The following is a 17022-nucleotide window of genomic DNA, read 5'->3' as shown; positions in this document are numbered from 1 at the left end:
TTGGTGTTTTGTGATCCCTGCCTAAACACGCATCTCCACGCATTACGCGCGGGGGAAACACCATAAATAACCCGCCTCTGAACGCTTGGATAAAATAGTCCGTCGAGCCGACCGCGCGTCTTTATGGCTTGCTTCCGGTTTATATTCCCTTGGAGGTGTCCCACTGAGGAGTTATTGGTTTTGTGAATGAGATAAATAAATGACGCGGCGTGCACGTGGCTGGGATGTGGTCATCGTATGTCTGCCGTAGCCCGACACTGACACCCTCTGGACAGACGTGGTACTGTTTAGCGCAGAGCAGAGCAGCACGACGTCATAATCCTCGCATTACGTATTATTTAATTATTGTGGCGTATTTAGTGTTATTGTTGCACATTAAGGAGGATAATTAATGTGCTATAAATATTTCATCATATTGTTTTTTGTTTCGGTAGCATTTTGTTTTTTAATTTTATTGATACTTATTAACCCCTAGTGGGAAAAATCTTTTGCCTCAATGCAGATTCTGCTTCATCTTTTAACCATTTTGTTCTCCTGCAAAAACAAAAGTGTCAACGATAGATCATACAAAAGAAGACATCCAGGACAGGTCACCAGTTCAAGCAGGCGCTGGACTTCCAATGTGATTATTTACTAAATTATATTCTTTATATTCCAGCAAGAAGATATCTCCTTCTTGATTTCTTCTTGCCAGCGATAACGACACGATGCGGCCGGAGCGAGAACAGACAAACCTGCACTCCCTCATCTGCAGATCACAGCCCACGCCACGCATCGTTCCGCCCCTGTGGGGATAGCGACTGATTTGACTGGCTCTTTGCAGCCACAAGGTGTCTCCCCGGTCCTCTTGGTCTCGTCTCATGGATGCTGGAGAGATATAAAATGTGAACACCCACTTCCACTGTGCAACAAGAGGTTGAACTGTGATGACTGTTGGACCCTCTCTACAGGATTTATTCTCAGAGTGACCCCGTCCCTCAGCCATCAGGACGTTTTCATGGACGGGGTCCGGCTCCGGGGGTCACCCAATCAAAAACTGGCATGACCTCAACACGAACTCATATTTTTCTGAGCTGTCTGTGCAGGGAAGTCACAACAATGAGGCGCACGCATGCAGGCACAACGTTCCTGCAAAGCCTGCCGGAGAATAGACGGCATAAACAGACATTTCCTCCGACTCCTGTGTCCAAACCTCACGGGGCAGCAGCCATGAGGCATGCAGTCGGGACAGAGTCCATCCATTTTCTATAAGATGCCTTTCCTTGGAGGGTGGTGGGGGTTGGATTGGGCTATAGGACGGGTCGCCAGGTCGTCACAGGACAACCACACTGAAAGACAAACAAGCGTTCACTTTCTTATTGAAGTGTGATTTCTTCCTCTCTCTCTTTTTTGGGGGGGGGGGGGGGGGGGGGGGGTTGGGGGAGCTAGAAGACACAGATGGGGGTGGGGTGTGGGTTGGGGGCACAAAGACTGCTAACAAAGCAGACAGACCTGCATGGGATTTGAACCCAGAACCGTTTCATGAGCGCAAAAAAACGAAACTTAAACAATCCACAGATTGTGCTTTGTCTGTCAGCCATGATGGACATTTCTGCAATTCACCGCTGAATCCCGTAGCTCTTTATTAACGGCCGGTCCGTCCAATTACGCGAGCCAATCCCGGGTTCTTATCGAGCCTCCGTGTTTTCCAGCCTGCCTTTGTCTCGTCCCACTCACGCTCTCTGTCAGAGCGCAGCGTTGACAGCCACTGGTCACTGATCAGCCCACTCTGTCGGGGTTCGCGTCTCCATCCCAGCCTGCTGAAAAACAAGCTCTGACTCTTTGCATTTTGCTTTTTAAGCCAAACCGCAAAGCGCGCAAGAAGTGCCAAAAAAAAGAGAAGAAGAATAAATAGTCATCTTAAGTCATTTTCTAGACCCATCACTGCACAATGTCTGGAGAAGACGCACCTGCCCAGCAGCAAAACGCCGTGGACCAGAAGCAGGAGACCAAACCCTCGGAGGAGCCGAAAAACGACCCGCCCAAGACGGAGTCCGAGCCCGCGCCCGCGCCCGCTCCAGCCGCCGCCGCCGCCGCCGACGCAGCGGCGAGCCCCGCGGCGACCACCGAGAAGGTCCCCGAGGAGGAGACGTTCACCTACCGCGCCCTGGTGCTCACCGGCTACGGGGGCTACGATAAAGTGAAGCTGCAGGTGAAGAAGGGCAAGCCGGCGCTCAAGGCCGGGGAGCTGCTGGTGCGCGTCAAGGCTTGCGGGCTGAACTTCGCGGACCTGATGGCTCGACAGGGGCTGTACGACCGGCTGCCGTCCCCGCCGGTCACCCCGGGGATGGAGTGCTCCGGGGTGGTGGAGGCGGTGGGGGAAGAAGTGACAGACAGAAAGGTAAGTCGTTTTAACGCGCGCGTTTTGCTGTCTTGGTGCTGAACATCTGGATATGGGTGTGTCGCGCATCGCTCGCGCGCGATGACAGCGTTTTTAAATCAACAATGTTCACAGACTATTTGGTCCAATGGTAGATATTTGCTTGTGGTTTATGACTGAGCTGTTTATGGGCGTCCATCCGTCCTCCCACGCGTGGGGAAGGAGTCGCCACGTAAATGCTCGTTGATTGTATTCTCATTGTATTTCACTCTGTGGGGAAAAGTGTGTACAAAACAAGAGTCGAACACAATGAAGCCAGACGCAGGCGTCGCCCCGCTTTCCAAATCTGCCCGTGCGCGCTTCGATTGAGCGCAAAATTACGCAGATGCTTGCGCGCCACGAGCTCGTGAATTGGGGGGTGTGGGGGGGTATCTAACATCCAAATACACATGAAAATCCGTGCGATGCCCTCCGCCCTTGCTCGCACCCACGCCGTGCTGCTCTCTGGTCTGTGCCAAGGCGTGGAACGATGCGTCAAGTCAGAGCTCTTCGGGGCGAGAGCGGAAATCAGGCTCCTCGTGGCTTCAAAGTAAAAGCTGGAACAGCCGTCGTGTCTTGATGGGGATCCAAATTGTCAATTGATTTGAGACGTGATTATCATGGCGCGTAAAATGTGGCCGTGTGCGTAAAATCAAGGCCTAGTTGGATCTCATCCTGCGTAAGAAGGAAAAAACCTAAATTAAATATGAATTCGCTTTATTTGCTTCCAGTTGTTAAATTAAACGTTTTATTTTGTAATAGGTGACCGGATGCTGCTGTTTTAAACGTGGTCGACTTGGCTCCGGTGTCCGGAGACATTGACGCCTTTTGTTACCGGGAGGCTTTCGAGATTCAAGGGCGAGGTGCGCCTCCTCCGGGAGGGGGGGTGAGAGCCAGCTCGCGTTCTCTTTCCTTTTGTGTTTATTGACTGTAATGAGAGGATGGCGTCTTGATTGAAAGACGCGCGGCCTCCACGTCTCTCCTGCTGCCTGCATGGCTCCACGTCCACGCCTTTTCCTGCGTAATTTAACTACAAATCCATGCAGGGCGGCGCCTCGACCGGGCAAAAGTCATAATATTTGTTATAAACGCCCCCCCATACCTGGTGACGACACCCCAGAATCAGATGCGCTTCTGGCTGGGCGTGGCACGCGTGGATTGGATGGGGGGGGGGTCAACGCAGGCTAACCGGTGCGTGATTGCTAATAGGTCACAGAAGGTTAAGACCCTCGTGTGGTCAGTGATGTAGATTGAATTAAAAGGTCAGATGCACGCACGCGCACGTGCAGACGGTGTGTCAGCAAGGCCCCGCCCCCTTAGATTACAGAATTAAGAGCCAATCTTCCTAATGGATGGAGATCTTTTGCACAATAAATACACCTAGCATTGAGATTCCCTCCCTGCCTCATGCGCTAATGTTCAGACCTCTGCAGCGCTCAAAGCGGCGGCGCCGCCGGTCCTCTGCGTCTCCACCTACTTTCTGGTTGTGTATCTGGCATGGCTCTTCTGTTTTCACATGCATTTATGATCCACTTCATGTCCCACTTTGTGTTGCAATAACAAGCCTCCTTTAAGTGGGACATTGGAGTTCACTACGGTGCCTCCACCCCAAATTACCTCAGAGGGAGTCCAGGGGGAAAGCAAGAGTGAGTAAGCCGAGTGAGGAGGGGAAGTATCGTGACTCGAGCTCCCCTGACGCCGAACATCAGCACTTTCACGTCCCGCGCCTCCTTTTATTCTTCGTTTTTCCGTTTTCCTTCTCTCCCTCTGAGCGTTTTTGCGATCTGACATATGTTCTCAATTACTTCCCTTTGGCCCACATTGTCATTCTGGTATGCCCCCCCCCCCCCCCCCTCCTATCTCTCCCCTTCTTTTTGAATAATATATTGGCATCATCCTCCCTCCTTTTGTCTCCTTTCGGGACAGCTACACCTTCCTCTCCGTCGTGCTCGTCTTCATTTAACGTGCCTTTTTCTGCCATCGTTGCGTCACTGATTTCACTTTTGCTGGGTTAAATCAGGCCTCTGCTGGAGTTCCCCGATCAACTCTGGAAACGTCTTGAGATGGGAGGCGCAGAGATGCTTCGCGTTTTCTAATGTTAACCTGCTGCAGAAAAAAAAAGACTCGATCTGCATAATCAGAGGTGAAGTCAAGTGCGAAAACTCAGACACCCCAGCCAGAGCTTGTGCTGCATGTGAGCAGGGCGTGGCCTTCATGCTTGCATCATCCTGTTGAAGCGGAATAAACACCCGAGACACTTTTAATTACGTTAACGCAAGCCGTGCGCCTGTTTATAATTAACTGTCATCTTTTGACTCAGAAGTGTTTGTTCCTCCTTTTGATCATTCTTTGCTGCAATCAGCAGCTGACTTCGGAGGCCCCGCATTCCCTGAAATTGAATCAGCGTCTGACTCACAACGCAGCCAACTGGACGCGCCATTGCCCGCCGCCACCCCCCCCCCCCCTCGACCACAATAGATGCGCGAATGCTAGAAAAGGAAGTGCGTGCGTTGTTTTTTTTGTGTCGACGTGCGAAGATGTTGCAACAGAACTTGTCACAAGGCCGGCTCGAGTGGCCTTGAACGCTCCCTCCCAGCATTCTGCATGGCTGAGGGTAGCTGACATGGGCAGTGTGGGCACAGAGGAATATCAGCTGATGCATTCGAAGCCGATGGGTGAGTCATGGTTGCTTTAAAAGCCTGAACTCCCCCCCCCCCCCCCATTTATTGATTTGTGCCACTCCATACCCCCAATTAAACCCGATGAGTTTGAAAAGGCGCACCAGGGAGACGGTGAGTCAGCACCGACAACAAAGCCAGGGAAAGAAGAGCGAAAGGGTCGAAAGATGGAGAGAAATCTCTGTAATTGGAGAGGTTGGACGGCGAGGCGCATGACTCCCCCCCCCCCCCCCCAGACCATTAGAGAGGTCCAGGGGGAGAGGGCTTGTTCCCAGGAGGAGAGCCATCGTCTTATGCTCAGCCATGGGGAAGAATCTGGCAGCGAGTTCGACGAGTGATGCGAGGCCCGGGGGGGGAGAAGATGGGCCCCCATTGTCCCGTCTCGCCGGCGGGGAAGAAGGGACACTCCCTGAAGGAGAAAAGAAAGATAGATGGTTGGCAGAACGATGAAGAACGTCAAAGCAGCGGGTAGACGGGATGAAAACGAGGGACTGGAGAAAGGGAAGGAAGATGTTCTAAAGTTGTTCGAGGAAAAGGAAGTGAGAGAGAAAGAAGGGAAGAGAAAGGGCGATATAATGCAAGGGGGGGAGGGGGGGTACCAAGTCAAGAGGGGAGGATAAGGCGGAGGAAAAAAACAGGAAGAAGGTTATAATGCTGCTGTCATCTCTGTGTCCTGTTTCCCTCAAGTGCACTTCTCTGATTGGCCGGCTCTGACGCCGGGGGTGTGTTTAAAAAGAGATTTGTCCTTCTGAAAAGGGACGACTGTGATTTGGAGGATCCTGCTCCGATGAGGAAAGTTCAGGAACAGAAAATGATAAAAAAAATGGTGTCCGGCCGCCGCTGGAAAGATGCTGGTGGCGTCATCGCCGTATTTGTCAGGAAGCTAAATAATACTGAAATAGGACTCCATTGTACAAACACACAATTCCAACATTACTATTATTGTCTTAGATTCTTCTTGATTCTTTCCCTCAGAGAAGTCGGTACATTTTCTTATCAGTTTCTGCTGCGGTTTTTCACTCCACTTGTTTGCTTGCGTCTCCTCGGCACTCGGCGACCGACGTGGCCGCATGCTAGCACGTCGGCCATTGTTTTGAGACGCGTATCTTCCCATGATGTCAAAGAAACCCTTGCAGCTGGAGACGGCGGCCTGCTTCAGACCGCAGGCTCCAGCGGTAAATCTCCACTGAAGCATTAAACCATCAGTGGATCCTGCTAAAGCCAAACAAGTTAATAAATCAGTTAAAATCTGGCTTACGGGTACTTTTATAAAATGGCTTTTAAAACGTGGACAACGTCCGAGGAGATGGCAGCAACGAGCCCGGAGACGAAGACAAAATGCCGCTGCTTCCTCTTGCAGGTCGGCGATAAGGTGATGGTGCTGAACCGCTTCGGCCTGTGGCAGGAGGTGGCGGTGGCGCCGGCGAGCCACACCTTCCTCATCCCAGAAGGAATGAGCTTCGAGCAGGCGGCCGCCATCCCCGTGAACTACATCACCGCCTTCATGATGCTGTTTGACTTCGGCAACCTGCGGCCCAACCAGAGCGTCCTCATTCACGCCGCTGCAGGTAAGAACGCAAATGCGACGTCGAGAGAAGGTTTACAAAGTGCAAATTAAGCGTGCAAAAGTCGAAAGTGCGTTCATCACACGACTCTTTTTTTGTAAAAACCTGAGGATTGCTAACAATCTGCGCCATCTCGAAAAGGTTCCTACGAAATAGAACAAACTTCAGAGACGACTTGAGGACGCGAACCATTTCTCTTAGAACCCTTTGCCTCAGCCTCGAGTCGAGAATGATCATTTTATGCTTGATTTAAGGTCAATAACTTCAGATTTAACAGCTTACTAGCCGGATGAAGAACGACACTGAGCGTTCTTTCCATGTCTCGTGTCAAGGTGTCAGTTTCACCTGAACTCCTGCTGAACGCTGCTAATGGACGCTCGGCAGCAAATCACAATCGATTATTCACCCTTCTGTTGCACGCCAGCGATCGATTGAGAATGGACGCGTCCTTCTCTCTTAAAGGTCATTCGTTTGACTGATGGACGAATTCCGTATCGTTGGATTAATAATTCATCGACGAACCTAAACGTTTGCGGTCTCGTCCATAACAATCTACCACCGACTAAAAGCCCCCCCGCGAGTCATCCCGAGAACCTCTCCTGAAGTCGAACCATCCGAACGGCTTCGTCTCTACGCCGCCGGCGTTCTTGGACTGATGCAGATGTTTTCTACAGGGACTTTGTGCGAGATGCCAGAGTTTGAGGGAACGCCCTTGAATGTTTCCAGCCGCGTGCGTCTTCCGTCTCTCTCTCTGCGTCCTGTTTACGCGTTTCTTCTCCGTGAGGATTATGGCCGTCGGAGCCGCTCCACCTGCTAACGCCGGAGCACCTGCCACCTGGAGCGTTGGGTCGGACCTCGGAGAGAGCGAGTGGGAGAAAAGACACCTGCTCCGGGGCGCGATGAACCTGGCCCGGGAGCGTTTGATTTCACTCTGTTTACACCGTCGGACCAGCTGGAGGGACTTGGGAGTGGGTTAGCCAAGAGAAATGTCTCCCTCCACGCCTCCCTCTCGCTATCCGGCGGTTCGAAGCTCACTCGACCCCCCCCCTTCCTTGTTCGTTTCTGTGCCAAAGGAGCCGGAGTAGAATCCCTCTGCTTTCAGGAGAGCGCAGGCGACTAAAGGGAAGCGAACACATAATGAAACTTGAGCCTGGGAGACAAAGTTTGACCGCCAGCCCAGGTGGATGCGTCCCTTGGTGTTGCTGACATGCACACAAGGTTGTCTTTAAACGCTGTCCCCAGCGCTGAATGGACAACTGCTGCAGAGGAAACCCCGAACGCCTGGGGTGCACATTATCGTCTTCTTCGGTCGATACCGACGCTCTGCCGAGCTCTGAACGGCTAATCGGAATCGTCCAATCAGAGAGAGAGACTGTGTTCTTCTGAAGCTTAAAGGAAAACCCGACCCTTTAAAATCTCGACTGAGCTTCTCTACACTTTCCCGATTATTGCAGGAAAAATCTTGAACTGAGTTTGAGTGAAACTTTATCCCAATCCTGCCCAGGAATGTCAGGAAAACACTTTCCCAACTGCGATTGTCACCAAAATAAAATCCACTATTCACCAAAATAAAATCCAATAGATTCATAGATATTCTACACTGAATCAGTTATTTTCCTTCGCCTTCCTGCGTTCTGTATTTTAGAACAATCTAAGTGTTATCTGCCCTCAGTAATGGACTCTGATCGCTTTCAGCTAATTGCTTCCACCAAGAAGGCATTGATTTGATGGTGAAAATGTGGAATTCCTTTGCTGTCAACCATACCGGGAATTCCCCCTTTCACATGACATGTTTTCCAAGAATTGATTATTCAGACTGAAAATCAATTCCAAGTCGCGCTCATCAAAGTGCGGAGCGCGCGCCGCTTCTCTGTTACAAAACGGCAGGGACGGTTCAGCGGATTCATTCCGCCTTGCCTGACTCTCATTGGACGGTTGCCTTTATGACATCACAGAGCTCAACAGGAAACAACGCAGCAGAATCAGTTAATGCCGAGATGAAATCTCTGGCGTGAGATGAACCGTGCAGAGGAGTTCTTTGGAATGACACCAGCGCCATTTTCATTGCAGCTTCTTATTGCTGCACAGACAATAAATATCTTGATTAAAGCGACTTCCTTTAGTCGCTAAAGGCTTGAGGGCTTCACGAGTCACGTTTGATCTACTTATTCCCATGATAAGCGAGTAATCCGCTGGTTCCATTCAATTAAACAAAACGCCCCCCCTTTTACTTTCAATGACCCGATCTCTAAAATCTCTCTTTCTACTTACAGGCATGTTCCTTCAACCTCTCCCGGCAGAGGGGGGTGGGGGAGGGTTAGAAGAAATTCCTTAAAAATCACAAGGATAGAAAAAAGGGAGAAGCATGAGGAAGAGTAAACGGGGAGAAACGTGCAACAGGTTTTGCATCAGAAGATTAGACCAAAAAAAGGGGAGAAAGAGAATAAAGTAAATAATTCTGGACGCAGCCAGCCCTGACTCATGCCAGCAGCAGTTGCCAGGCAACCGTCAGAGAACCCAGGAAGTTGCTGTTTCCCTTTTACGCTTGGCTTTTGATGCAGACTGACAGCAGACTGTTCATTTTTACCTTTGTTACTTGGATTTAAAATGCTGGCTCCGTGATTGCCGCCATGTTGGCTCCCAACTTTGAACCCGAAACCCAAAACGTAAGAGGGCTCACCGGTACCCGTCCTCTTCCTCTTTGCGTTTGCGCGTTCCGCCGACGCCTCTCCGCTCCGTGTTTAAGCGAGGAGGTAAACTCTGGCTGGATCCGCCTCAGCTGCCTCTCTCGTGAGTTCACTCCTGTCCTCTCTCCTCAAACAATAGTGTGTTGTATTTCCTCCCCCTCCGCCGTACCGCACATCTGCATCCTCCATTCTCCTCCTTCCCCCCTTGCGGCCTTCCGTAACCTCCGCTCCCTCATCGCGACCTGGATACCTCGTCATCGGGGAATGCGCGGACATTTTTCTTTCTGCCCTTCCCAGAGCGGAAGCTCGGCGACATTTGGCTGCATTTTGCAGGTCTTCCTCTTGGCGAGGTCGACGGCCTTTCCTTTGACCTTCCCCCGAACCGCTCCTCGTGTGTAGGAACTCTGTCCGGTCGCCGGGCCCCCACACCCTCGCACATTCCTGCATGCATATCGGGCTCCGCTGCGCACAATGACGTCCACCTATGATTCATTTATGAATTCTCGCGAGCCAAAGTTGAGCGTCGTTCATTGTGTTTGCAGCGGTGGAATCCATAATCGGCCTCATCAATTCATCTTGCAACCACTCGCATCTCCTCACACAGCCATGAGGCGTGAGTGTAAGACTTCGCGCAGCCATCGCAGTCAAACATGGCTGTCATTAGAGCTTTCGCGTTTCCCGCCCGACCTCCACGCTATCTTCATCCGCTTCTCGCCGTGGGTCTTGTGGGTTCTTTGCACCTCGCTCGAGAAGCTTCCAGCTGCATGTGGGACCCATAAAACCCCGAGAGTGAAGCCTGACAGCAGAAAGCAGCCGAGTTAAGTCCTTGCAAACGGTAATCCGGAGAGGTGAGCTGGAAGTTCTGGAAGTCCTGCTTATTCCTGTCTGAACGCTTCCCCTTAGGTTTTCCCTCATTCTTAAAGGTTCCGCTTCAAAACGAGGGAGCATCCTGCGGCTCGTGTTTGTGCCAGAGGCGAAGCTGCAGAAAAGGTGTCACATGACCCCGTTTTAAGCGTCGCTAGCGCTGTAGCTGCTGGTGACATTGCAAAAGCACGCCTGGCAGCGTGTCGTGCGGTTAGGAGAGCGACGCAGCCGAAAAGACGTGGAACAGATGAGTGGATCTCTTGGGTTCGGTGAACGAGCGCTTCATCCTGCTGCAAATCTGCTGTCAGACCTGCAGGCGGGCCCTCAGGCGTGCCGGCCCCCAGCGTGCGTTTTATTCTGGACAGGAATGAAAAGCAGGAAAGCTGTGTTTGGGAATGCTGGATGATTACAAGGAAGGACAGAAATATAGACTCCTCCCAGGGCTTTGCTGTCATTCCTTATTAAATTCTCTTTTATTGATTTTAAGTGCAGTTACACAAAGGTGTGTCGTAAAAACACACACTTCATGTACTTTATGTACTTCACCTTCTGAACAAAAAACTCTAAACGAGCAAAGTACTGAATTGGACTCTTTAGGTGTTCATGGATTATTGATTTGGTTTTTAACATTAGTGATATCAATCAATTAGAAATAAAAGTAAAACAAAAACAATCACAATAAATCACAAGTTAAAAATGTATGAAAATGACACACTGGATAATGATTGGTTAAGGTAATTGTCACGGTGAGCCAATCGGAGACAGAGGAGGGCGGGACTCTGACATCACCTCCCTCATCAGCTGGAATGATGAGAGGAAATAAGGGTCAAATTGGTAATGTTATTAATTTAATAAAGTAAAAAAAGAAGAATTATTTTCATTTTTCTCTCGTGGACGACGGCTTTTAGTGTTTTTGGGGAGGCAGCCAGGAGAGAATATCTTTATGAATCATTTATTTTTTGTTATAGACCCCTGTGGGTTCAGCTCTCGTTTTGATTGACCCATGTTCCCGGGAGCCAAGATGAAAATGACTTTTTCTCTGCCCCCCCTCCTCCGTCTGTCGGCTCTGGAGGTCTTACCCTAGATCAGAGAATGCTAATTCGGTGTGACCACGAAGCGGGGGCCTGGGCTGCGTGGTTGAACCCGTCTCTGTGTTCCCCAGGCCTGGCATTGCCAGCGGCAGATCAGCTGCACTGATAGGAGAGGGGGGGGGGCAACCTCCAACCTAACCCACCAATCACATCGCTTGCATCGCTGCAGCCGTTGGCAAATGACCCCCATCTACCCCCCTGCCTAACCACATGATGCAGTTACAGGTGTACGTGAAGCCTGCGTCAGGACACATGCTAGTGTGTGTGTGTGTGTGTGTTTGCAGCATATAAAGGGATGAGCGTGCACAGCTGAGATGTAAAATAAGAAAAAGTCTTGTTGTTGGGATTGTTGTAGAGAGATTTGTGACTTAACATTGAATAGTTTTTGAGATCTGGAAATGAGACAAACCCTTTAGAATGAGCTGGAGTCCAACCCTGTAACCATGGAAACGGTAAAAAAGAAAAATACCTAAATAGCTAAAGGCATCGATTCGGCATTTTGTTGAAATGTGTCACGCTCTAGAAAGAAAATGTGACAGACAGGCGGGACCCATTCCTCTATTCCCCTCCCTTCTTTTTTTGGGAGGGGGGGGGGGGGGAGAAGAATCTTCCGGCGGCACAAAATTGAACTCGCCAAGTGAAAAACATCTAGACTCAAAGGAACCACAAACGCCTTTGAAACCAGCGCGGCTTGACTTAAAAAACAACAAACCTTCGAGAATTCGTTTTTTACATTTCATGTAGAAATCCAAAACGTCCAAACTGACAAAAACACATTTGTCCTTCCTAATATGGTCGGAAACAGAGTTTATCAGCAGCGTGAGAATAATTAGGAAACCACAGGACTCACCTTGGTGAGCGAGAAACAGAACACACACACACACACACACACATACACACTCACAGTCATAACAGTAAAGCACCATGGTTGCATAATGCAGCGTAAACGGTCGACCACGGCTCCTGTCACCGTTACGAGATTCGTTTCTGAACTCAGGGAAGCGTTCATTTACTCGGGTCCGGCTTGTTGACGCTGTAAAGCCGCCGTGGCGGGTTTTTGGTAAGAAGAGATTCTCGAGTCGAGTTAGTCTTTCATTTTTTTTGTCGGCCACTAAAACCGCAGGCTAATGATAGGCTGAGAAAGACGGGAGGAAATGACTGCAGAAAGCTGCACGGAACTCTGAGACGAGGGACAGCTCGCCTCTCTCTGGCTTTGACAGATATGGCCACCGTTCCCTCCCTCCCTGAGGAACACCTGAGATTATAGCCGGTCTGGCGTTGAGGAACGCTGCGATGTGAGATCAGACTCGCTCAGACGGGAAGCGTGAGCTGCAGAGGCGAGTCAATCGGGATGAGGCAGACGTGATCCCATCAGTTTTGTGCTTTAGATATCCAAGGAGAGGCGCCTGGTGCCGCCGCCGCCGCCGCCGCCTGCGTTGGGGTCTGGGCGTGGAGCAACAACAGAGGCCTCAGTGTCAGTTTGGATTCCACCGTCTCGGTTTCAGTTCCTCGTGGCTCCCGACGGTCACGTTGTGGAAGCCAAGCGCAAATTGTGGCAGAATTGTAGCCGAATATGTACGGATCGAAGAAGGGAGGACAAAACTCCCACTGTCCTCCGGCGGGAGGGAGCGAGGGAGACGAGCAGAAAGGATAGGGGGACGCTTCTTGACATTTCCTAATCTCCCAGAGTAAACAGTTCGATTTAATCTCCAGCAAATGCAATTAGCGGCAAGAATTTGCTCAACCTGCTTTCAGTTCCTCTGAGCCGCCGCTAAGTGTTTGTGGATGGTCTCGAATCACAGTCGGGCCCCGATGAACAGAGAGAGATCCGGGTCCGGTGGGTCCGGTGGGTCCGGCGGGTCCGGTGGAGGATCAGGACAGCGAGGACTCGGCGGGGATAAGGGGTTAATATTGTGCATATTTGGGAAGGTTACTGGACGGCTCCTCTCTTCTTTGGGATTTGTTTTTGAATTTTGGGATGTGTGTGAAGTGAAGTGAGGTGGAGGGGGATGGATGGGGGTGGGGTGGGGGGGGGGGGTGTTCTTGGCACGGCTTGACGGTCTTGTGATGTTCAGTTTGTTCTCAGAGGGTTCAGGTACTTGCTTCCTCCACCTCTCCTTTCCTTTACTCGACTGATAATAAACCTTTAATCAGGCAGACTTCATCTGATTATATAGATTACATTATTCGTAATACGGCCCTGAAGGAAACAAAATGGCTCCCTTTGCTCAGTCATTGCTGGCAATTTGGCAGAGGTTTCCCTGGCAACGCAAACTTGGTTTCTCGCTGAGGACACGGAGCGGCGGCGCCGTTATAGCTCAGGCACAACGGCGATCACTTTACATGCTCTATGTCGAACGATCTGGATCATAATCCAGATTAAAACCTGTATTTGGAGGGTAGGTAGGTAGAGACGTATCACTGCCACTGATGTGTAGCTGAATAAAACTCTTCTACTTCTGCTCATGATGGAATCGACCCCAGATGCTGGAAACAGATTACTTAATCTGGCATGAGGCAGACGCATGTGAAGTAACGCCACTGTGGTGACATCACTGGAGAGCGGATTATGACCTCGGAACCAATGATGAAACAAAACGGCGCGTGGCTATAGATGATTAAATGTAAAGGGAGTCACAGCCAAGTCCAAGGAGATCCATCTATATCTGTCAGATAATCCGAGGGATTAGGTGTACCGTCGCGTTTTAAAAACAGACGTTTTAAAATCGGACGGATTTTCCCAAAATGCATTGGAAACCGGGCCGTTCCCCCCCCGCGACCCTTGTGAGTTCGTGCAGATAAAGGAAGGCGCTTTCATCGGAAATGCGCGAGGCTAAAGAGACGCCTTCCTGTTTGCGCGTCTAATCCAGCGTGCGCGCGGCCTCCTTCCTGCCGCTGAGATTGCCTTTCTATGTGAAATGTTTGCCGTTGGCTTGTAAGTGCAGCAAATCGGGCTCGTAGCGTCGCTGCTGCGTGACTAAAACTGGATGCAGGTCATTGTTTTTCTCGTGCCGCTCCGGCGGCAGATGAAACCGGTTTGGCTCGGGTGACCTTTACGGGATGCCTTTCAGTGCCAGCCCTCCATTTCACACAAGCCGCCGCTTATCGGTAACCATGTTCCTCCTGGCTTGGGCTGCCCGAGCAAACATTGGGCCGAGGCACTCGGCCACAACTATGTACACACTTTCAAAATGCGGCGAGCGCAAACAGAGATATCCGAGGCGTCCGCCGGAGCTCACACACACGCTCTGCCGGCGCCGTGCCTTTTTAAAAGTTAGCTCGGGGCAGAGGAGCGGGCTCAGTTTGGAGGAGCAGATTCCTCGGACACATTTCCTCCCCTGCGGAATTTTAAACGGGTTGTTTTTGAATGAGGGAACCAGAAAATTAGACGCGGCGTTCGAGCTACAATGGCTACGTTCTCCAGAGACGGGTTTGTGTTGGGTGTCGGCCAATCACATTACATACCCATGAGCCGCACGCCGTCCATGCTGTTATTGACTTGGCTCGTTTGGGACAATGTAGAATGGAAATCAAGTTTATCTGCCATAGAAAAAGGAATCATGGGAATTCTGGGATGCCGTCGGAAAGCTGTTGCCGTTAACGAGCGGAATCGCTGGAATCTGAAAGTTGCATCGCATTCATTTACCCCCCCCCCCCGCAGGTGGCGTGGGCATTGCCGCCACTCAGCTGTGCAAGACGGTGAAGGACGTGACCGTGTTTGGCACGGCTTCCGCCAGCAAGCACGAGACCATCAGCGAGGGCGGAGTCACGCATCCCATCGATTACCGCACCAAGGACTACGTGGAGGAAGTTCGCAAGATCAGCCCCAAAGGTAAAACCAAACGACAAACATTTTCCTGTAGCAGCTCATCCTATGTAGGGGGTCACCGGTGGGCGGAGCCTATCTCATCTGAATCCATAATTAGATACGGCGGCGCGTATCTAATTAGGGGCCCGGATCAATGCGCTGCCTTTCCCTCCATCTTTGGCCCTCCATCAAGTCGTCTGCGCTGCAGTCGAGTTCGGCCTCCCGCTGCGATCCCCTCCCACGATCAATAGAAGCGGGGCTTAACACAGCGAGGAGGTGCAACCCAATCTGAGGAGTCCCCCTCTGGCACCGAGGGAGCATCATTAAAGCCGAGCCGACCCGGCCGCACGTTAATGAACCTTCGTGGTTTGGCCTGTTTGTCGCCATCTGCTCGGAGGTGGAGCGGATGAGCTCTCCTGCTACGATCGGAATGGGCGACAAACGGAGAGGCGTTTTATCCGTCTCCTCTTATCAGTGACAAGAATGAGAAAACACAAGAAGGATCTGGCGCCGCTTTTGCCATGTGTATGTGCTCCTCTCTGTGTAAACATGGCACAACTTGTCTACACTTGCTACTCCTAGTGAACTCTGGCATGCAGGGGCGGGGCGGGGCGGGGCGGGGCGGGGAGGGTGGGGGGGGGGGGCGACTTGCCATCACTAACTGTCCGGTTCTCCTCTCCCCTGCGCCAGGTCTGGACGTAATCCTGGACCCTCTCGGAGGATCAGACACGCACAAGGCTTACAATCTGCTGAAGCCTATGGGAAAACTCATCACCTATGGTAAGTAGTAAAAAAAAAAGCACCCACTATATAGATCAGCTGTTAGATCAATGACATCGGGATAGGCCCTGCAATGAGGCGCCGTCTCGCCGCCGCCTTTGTTTGCTGGCTTTGTGCACGAAAGCGAGCGGAAAGAGATCGATGGGTTAACCTTGAACTGGGTTTCATTCCGACTCAAGCCGGTTAGCTATTTATCATCATTATCTTTATTAAGTAGGCTTTTTTATCGCTTGCTGAAGCAGCTCCTGCCTCGCCGGGGGGGGGGGGGGGGGTCGCCTTTATAAATCAGCACGGAATATGAATCTGTGCGTTTCAGCTGCTTCTCGGTGGGCAGCGTGAACTCTCCGTAGACGTCCATGGCCCCCCGGGGGTGCTGGGTGTCTGTTGCCACGCCAATCTGGAACCGGCGTGCATGCGAGGGTGGGCGGGGCCGGCATCCACAGAGAACAGGGCCTTGCCTTTGCGCGCTGCACAAAAAAAAACCCTACCCTGCATGGTGCCTCCAGCATTGCTCTACAGGACCCACCGGCCCCCCGCCCCATCCTCAGGGTCCCTCGGTGCCGGCTGCTAGTCTTCCAGCTCATCAGAAGTATATGTGTGGCGGAACAATAGGCGTCCTATCCACGCGGGACATGGAATGTATCTGAATGTGGCAGGCTGGGTCCCTCTCTTCGCTCACAGCATGCTTTGTGTTCCCTGCCTCCCCGCCCTCCTCCTCCTCCTCCCAGGGAGTCAGGAGCAGGAGGAGGGGATGGGAAGGGAACGTGGTGGCAGCTATAGCGCCGAAACGCTAACAAGGTTTTCGGTGAGGAAGAGAGCCGGAGCCCAAATATAAAGTGCAGCGCATGAATAAAAACGAATAATCAGGTTTCTGTTTAAATCAATATTTGTTTGGCATAGAAAGAGAAGAAGAAGAAAAGATGCGGCATCATAAAGATTCACCGTGACCAAAAAAAAAAAAAAAAAAGGAAGAGACAAATCCTCCAATCTGAGATTCCTGCATATTTTTGTGGGAGTGGTGAAGATAATGTGACGGGAAGCTATTTTATTTTGAAACGTGTCGAGGATGGAACATTTAACCCCGCCGTCCTTATCTTTCTCCTTCTCCGCCCGCCAGGCGCGGCTAACATGCTCGCCGGCCAGAAGAAGAA

The 17022-nt window shown here is 51.2% G+C and overlaps 1 protein-coding gene across 1 annotated transcript; it reads left to right on the top strand.

Annotated features, from left to right (window-relative positions):
* Positions 1–1930: 1930 nt before the first annotated feature.
* On the top strand, positions 1931–17020 carry vat1 (vesicle amine transport 1; the record flags this gene model as incomplete). The annotated part of the gene is made up of 5 exons (XM_068749736.1): positions 1931–2380; positions 6437–6644; positions 14945–15115; positions 15782–15871; positions 16989–17020. Coding segments are annotated over exons 1-5 (951 nt in total), but the record flags the coding sequence as incomplete, so codon positions are not given.
* Between the last annotated feature and the right edge of the window lie 2 nt (positions 17021–17022).

The sequence above is a fragment of the Brachionichthys hirsutus genome, chromosome 16 (assembly GCF_040956055.1).
Source record: "Brachionichthys hirsutus isolate HB-005 chromosome 16, CSIRO-AGI_Bhir_v1, whole genome shotgun sequence".
In the NCBI taxonomy this organism is placed as follows: domain Eukaryota; kingdom Metazoa; phylum Chordata; class Actinopteri; order Lophiiformes; family Brachionichthyidae; genus Brachionichthys; species Brachionichthys hirsutus.
The sequence above is the reverse complement of the archived record's forward strand: the minus strand, read 5'-3'. Positions and strand labels throughout refer to the sequence as shown.